Here is a 6,323-nt window from a genome sequence, read left to right as displayed (position 1 = left end):
ACATCTTTTTCTTCCCTACTCTTTTCAAGATACTCCTCCTTTTCACATGTAACCTATAAAACTTTTTTCAAATTGATTGGTTCAAAGCATGCTTTTATTAATCCGAGAAAATAACCAACTAGCTTGTCCCTCCATTATTACTTGGTTCAAATGTTGCTTTTTTGGCTGAAACTTAAATTCCTCCTTGGCTCCTATATAATTATTATTATTATTATTTTGATTTTTCTTTAAATGCATTAGTATTGAGTCACTTGAAGATATTGTTTATTTATTATTATTATTTTTTTAATTTGTCTCATCCAATCATCGAGGATATTATTTATTTATTATTATTATTTTTTGTCTCATCCATCATCACGAGTTTAGTATTCTATTTTTTTTATTGGTATTGGATTGGAATCCTTCTTAGCCGATACTAATTCAGATTGATATCGATCTCAATGTTATATTTCCCGTTAAGATTGCTACACATGGTTTTAGGGATCAAAAAAATAATAAAAGTATTGGATCTATATCGTTCTCAACCAATACAAATACAGATCACTTAATTTGGACAATCTAATACCAACTACCTAAACCATGCCCTTCATTTGTCTCCTTCCATAGTGTCATTTTGGAACCAATCATTTTGAATAAGTTTAATAAGGTACAGTTGAAAAGGAGGGGTAATCTGGGTATTTAAAAAGAGTTGGGGAAAAAGAGATGTAAAAGGTACAACCAGAGCCTATTACACACTACATCCAAAAATTTCCATTAATGAAACATGTAAATCCATTATAAAATAAAAAATACGCATGTCCTATAGTGAATGGTTGTTGCTATCTATTCAAATAATGAATCATTGGTTTAACTGAATAACTAAATTAAATAGGTAGACCTTTCTCTTTGTCTCAAGTCGATGGATCTTCTCAATTGGAAGAAAAAAGTAAAAAGTAAAGGAGTTTTAGTAAATATAGACCAAGTGTAAGGGAGTGAGATAGTACATTCCCCAAATAATTATTTACAGGGAAGAAGAACTCTACCAGATCGCATTGCCCCTACACCAACATTGTGGGGGCTAATGAGAGAGCATACAAGAACATCAACAAGGGGTAATGGAATTTTTGTATTTCATAGAGGTGTGGTAGTCATTTGCCCCCCCCCATGTGTCTAAGCATAAGAGCCATTCCCCCTCTGTTTTAAATAAAATTCTACCTAATCATAAAACTTCCAAAGAAAAATTTTGAGAGTCAACCACAAAGGGTATACTAACACCCTGCCTCTCTCCTCATATGATATGACCTCTTTCCTATGAACAAAATGTTTTAACAATCTTCATTGGCATGCTCCCCTTTTATGCCGCTTGCTATAAGAGTACCCTCCCAACTTTTTTGTTGGACATTACATCACTTTCTAACCTAACAATCTCAATGATCTTTGTATTGTGATGTGATGTGATAATCTACAAATCAAGGTTTGCCATCAAAAAAAAAAAAAAAAAAGATCATGGTATTGATGGGGTGAGCGTTGGATTATGAAACAAATATCCCTAGAGTGGAAGTGGGTCCAAACCTGACCGACCTACTAAGCAAGGCAAGCCCTATTGATGGCTGTCTACATGAAGAAATCTTTAGGAAAAAACCAGCCTTAGCGAGCCTAGACACCATATTCAGTTAATCCCCAACGCTCTTCATTCTTTATACCTTGAATTTGTAATGAACAGGCCAAGATCCGGCTATGGATTTCTGGTTTGGTAGTCAGCAAAACCCATTTGTTTGAAAATCAGACCGGCCAATATATCAAACCAATTTAATTACAATGGACCTCTTTCTGGATTCGTTCCAAATGGCCAAACCAGAACCTAGCTACCCCTCCAAAACGACCAAAATGGGTATTCGCGGTTTGTTCTGTGCTCTGTTTTTTACAGCCTATGGTCTCACCAAGAAGGCGGAATGAGTAAAGGATCATTTAGGGCGGTTCAACCCGGCTAACCAGCTGTTTGGATTTTATAAACACGCAAACTGTTCTTGTACCCGGCCTAGCATTATTCTGATGTGAGAACGAGTGAAACCAAAATATAAACCAATAATGGTGCATCGGTTTCGATTGCTTGTTAATTTCTTTAATCGATTTGATCTCCGTTTGATATTTGGTTTACCATGAAAATATATTCAAAAGTATAAAAAAATATAATATATATTTTTATTATTTTATGAAAAAATATATTTTTTTATTTTATTTTTTAAAATTTTATGAATTTCAGGTTGCTTTCGTTTCTTATGATGTTATAATGTTTTGATCAGATTAAATAAGTTAAGTTCCATGTCTTATTTGTTTCAATGCGATCCAGTTTAGTTTCGACCTCGCTGATACTCCTTTAAATCACATCGTCAATAGATGTAGGACACATGGCATTCAAAAATGTCAACTACAGATCAAAGGACTCTTCACCAAGCCCACAATGACAAATAAGACATTTCAAGATTTTATTAGAATTAGGGTTTCATTACACTTACCTTATAAAAGTGAAAATATGTCAATCTCTCTCTCTCTCTCTCTCTCTCTCTCTCTCTCTCTCCACTACTCCCAATCTTTATTATTGTTTGAAGACTGACTTAGGCATTAAAGTCTCAAGGCCGGAGCACCCCTTTGACCCCTTTTTTTTACAGGTCTCTCCCAGAGCCAACCATCGGATTTCTATCACAAGAATCACAAAACCCCAGCTTGAAACAAGATCCAATAAGTTTATATTGGCTTTGGATCGGTTTGTTTTTGGTTGAATCGGCTCAGTTTTGTTGGTTGGGGTTGGGTTTTGACACCGCCACATTCTTTACCCACCAACAAAAGCAAGAGTATTTCCATTTTTTGAAACTTTAGTCATGGGTGATTAATTATTTACTAATAGCAGTAGAAAGGCAGAGAAAAGTAGACCACAAGGAGATGCCATGAGCGAAGATTCCAATTCTCCCTTTTTTTATTTTTTATTTTTTAAAGGAACTGCAAGACTGCATAGATCATCGTTTCTTACCCTGTTTAACAATCTCCATTTCATTATAAAATGCAAAGAACCTGAAGATGAAGAAACAATTAAAGAGATGAAATGGGTTCTCTGGTTTTCTGGGTTCTTCTCTTGGGTTCTCTTCTTCCACCCAGGCCTCTCTTGTCTTCCTCTAATGGCCTTTCTGTAAATTTCTACGGAAACACATGCCCAAATGTGGAAAACTTCATCTGGAATGCTTTGGTAGAGAAGATGAGAGAACCCAACAAGCCAAACATTACTCTCCCTGGCACTCTCCGCCTCTTCTTCCATGATTGTTTCGTTGAGGTCTCTTTCTCTCTCTCTCATGAAACTTTTTAAATTTCTAATCTACCCTGTGTTATGTTACTGTACTACATTGCTTATTCTACAGGGTTGCGACGGCTCGGTTTTGATCACATCTACGGCGAATGATGCGGAGAGATACGCTGATATTAACAAGTCTTTGCCTCCAGATGGATTCGATATTGTGATCCGGGCAAAGAAGGCTGTCGAAGCAGCGTGTCCCGGCGTGGTTTCCTGCGCTGACATCCTTGCCATTCTAGCCCGTGATGTTGTCTACTATGTAAGCTGATCATGTGGTCATTATTTAATCATTTAGTTTATTAAATCTAGCTACCCTACACCTGATTCCAGAGAGATAAACATAATCAGACCAGCACAGACCGGGTTGATTATGAACGAAACAAACATCTTATGGGTAGGGGTGTGAGAATGGTGAAATCGAAATCAAACGAATGAAGAAATTTCGATTTTGATTTGGTTTGTAAATTGGGATGGTTTCAATTTCAGTCCTAGCTGAGTTTGCTTTACTATCCAAATTTATTTAAAAAAAAAAAAAAATGATTTTTTTAAGAGTTTTCAATGCAGTTTGGTCTGGTTTATGAATAGTAGTAATTATCTCAAATCAAGAACAGCACAATAAGACTTCGATTCAGTCCAAATTAATTTAGTTCGATTTCATCAATTTTTATCGATTCAAACTAGGTTTTGACACCCTTTTCCATGGGGTTTGTGTTTTAAACACAGGCGAAGGGTCCATGGTGGCCAGTCGAGATGGGGAGGAGAGATGGAAGAATCTCCAAAGCTGCCCATGCTGCTGATCAAGTGCCAAGTGGCTACTCCAACTTGACAGATCTTATTGTAAGGTTCCAATTCAAGGGACTATCTAAATTTGATCTTGTCACAGTTTCTGGGGCCCACAACCTTGGTAGCACCCATTGCATCGAATTTGCTGATCGTATTCGTCAACATGACCCTATATTGAATGAAACATTACGGGCGGGTCTCATAAAGGGGTGCCCATATCGGAAGATCGACCCGTTAGTTGTGATACCATTCCATGAACCGCCGTTTCAGTTTGATAACGAATATTACAAGAGCTTAATGCAGAACAAAGGACTGTTGACGTCTGATCAAGCCTTGTTTTCCGGCGGTGACGAATATATTCGGGAAATGGTTTTGCGGTTTGCCGGAGATAAGGAGCTGTTTTTCAAATCCTTTGGTAATGCCATGCAGAGGTTGGGAGCTGTTGGAGTTAAAACTGGAACGGAAGGGGAGATTAGAAGGGAATGTACTAGCTTCAATTAATGGTGCAGAAGGTGAGACTTAGATTATTAATGGTGATAATATTTGTCTGTTTGGATATGGTGTAGTCAAAAAGTTTTCCTTCCCTAATTAGATAAGGGAGAATACCTTTTTCATTAGTGATGTGTGACCATGGGATGTGATATATTTTCATCAACAGATTTCCCGGGTGAATTTTAAAAATACCATTTCCTTGCATCATCTAATGGCCATAAGGCAATATTTTAGATTCCATTACCATATGGTAACCTCCTCACATTGGTTTCTGCCATAATGGTGTTTCAGAACACAAATCAATGGTGTATTAATTTCTCTTGTGGTTCGGATACCTTTTGAGTGGTGGGATCTCATATAAGGAGGGTAATTCCACTCCCCATATAGGGAGTTGATCTGGACTCCATAGCAAGGGATGGATCTTCTTTAACCAGGGGGGACTCGGTCTTATTTAGGAAAAAGTTATACCCAATAAGAATCATAAATGTTTTGGCCCTTGAAATATGAAATTCATATTATCTACCATTGTTCCACTACACCTTATGGATGCCATCCAAAATCATCGATCAAGGGGTTATCCCTTGAGTGTGGATGTGGGAAAACTTGGTCCTTTATATAAAATATGTTATTTTTAGTTGTTGTTTTTATAAGAAAAAAAAAGTTAACTTCCTTTTACCCATGAAAAAATATATAATGAAGAGATTGAAGGGAGGGAGAAGGGATTGACATCATCCGTCATCCTAACCCACCTAAAAAAGTGTCTTCTGTGTTTGAAATGTAACTTGTTAGTTCCCATAGTCATTTATGGTTTTTGAAAAAGGAAGCTAGACTAGGCGAAGAACAAGAGGTCTTAAACTTAAAACCTCCTAGGAGCTAGGCTCTTCTCGTCCTCATTCTTATACTCATTCCCTTACAAAAAAATTTCAAGCATTATACGATTACGGATGTTTGGCCAATGCATTATCCCTTGTAACACCATATTACTGCACTTCTCTTTTTAGTTTTTTCCTTCAAATGTCTAATGGCCTCATGCCAAAACGATATCTAATTTGATAACTAGTTTGTGTTGCAACGAAGACTATGGTTAATTTTCCTAGACTCATTAACCTAATGCTGAATTTGATTGCAAAGGAATTTAAGAAAAAGGAAGTGAAAATTCATTTTACTTTGTTTCCAAATCTTTTGAATATGAAAACTAAAATTAAAATTATATCTAAAAAATATCATTAAAAAATAAATTAGAGAGAGAAAGAAATAGGCACACCACCCATGTACGACAAGCTAACAAGTGATACCAATAGGGACACGGGATGGAGCATCATAGAAGAGGGGTAGGGAGGTCATTTTAAAGAGGAGAAGAGAGAGATAGACACAATGATGTTAGCTTACGGTGCACCAACGGTATGCCCAGTCTTTTTCCAATGAATTATCAAATAATTTATATAATTAAATTAAATGATAATTACTAAAGTTGGCTGTTTGAAAATTTTCACTTCCCCAAAGTTTCCTTTCGGGCTTAATATTTTTCTTATTTTCTTTGAAATCAAGAAAAATCAACAATATTTTTACTGGGCTATTCTTCCAATAATGATTTGCTTGTGATGGATAGAACACTATGACTTTGTGACCACACCCAAGTCGCCCTCCCCTTATAAGACCCCCTTTGTGAACACAAGGCTACTCAAACATGAGCTCATAAGAAAGTTTCTCTTTGGAGCCCATGGCT

At 36.5% G+C, this 6,323-nt stretch overlaps 1 protein-coding gene across 1 annotated transcript; it reads left to right on the top strand.

Annotated features, from left to right (window-relative positions):
• The first annotated feature begins 3,050 nt into the window (after nucleotides 1-3,050).
• On the top strand, nucleotides 3,051-4,801 carry LOC122070739 (peroxidase 55-like). Its single transcript, XM_042634945.1, has 3 exons — nucleotides 3,051-3,304; nucleotides 3,390-3,581; nucleotides 4,046-4,801. Exons 1-3 carry the CDS (start codon nucleotides 3,080-3,082, stop codon nucleotides 4,604-4,606), a joined length of 978 nt encoding a protein of 325 aa, XP_042490879.1. The 5' UTR covers nucleotides 3,051-3,079; the 3' UTR covers nucleotides 4,607-4,801.
• Nucleotides 4,802-6,323: the final 1,522 nt, after the last annotated feature.

This window comes from Macadamia integrifolia, unplaced genomic scaffold, assembly GCF_013358625.1.
Source record: "Macadamia integrifolia cultivar HAES 741 unplaced genomic scaffold, SCU_Mint_v3 scaffold99, whole genome shotgun sequence".
Classification (NCBI taxonomy): domain Eukaryota; kingdom Viridiplantae; phylum Streptophyta; class Magnoliopsida; order Proteales; family Proteaceae; genus Macadamia; species Macadamia integrifolia.
This window is presented reverse-complemented; position numbering and strand designations above follow the sequence as displayed.

Coding starts and splice junctions, on each gene's coding strand:
- LOC122070739 (XM_042634945.1), top strand. CDS start 3,080: ATGGGTTCTCTGGTTTTCTGGGTTCTTCTCTTGGGTTCTCTTCTTCCA. Junction 3,305..3,389: donor TCCATGATTGTTTCGTTGAG/GTCTCTTTCTCT, acceptor CTTATTCTACAG/GGTTGCGACGGCTCGGTTTT. Junction 3,582..4,045: donor CCCGTGATGTTGTCTACTAT/GTAAGCTGATCA, acceptor TTTTAAACACAG/GCGAAGGGTCCATGGTGGCC.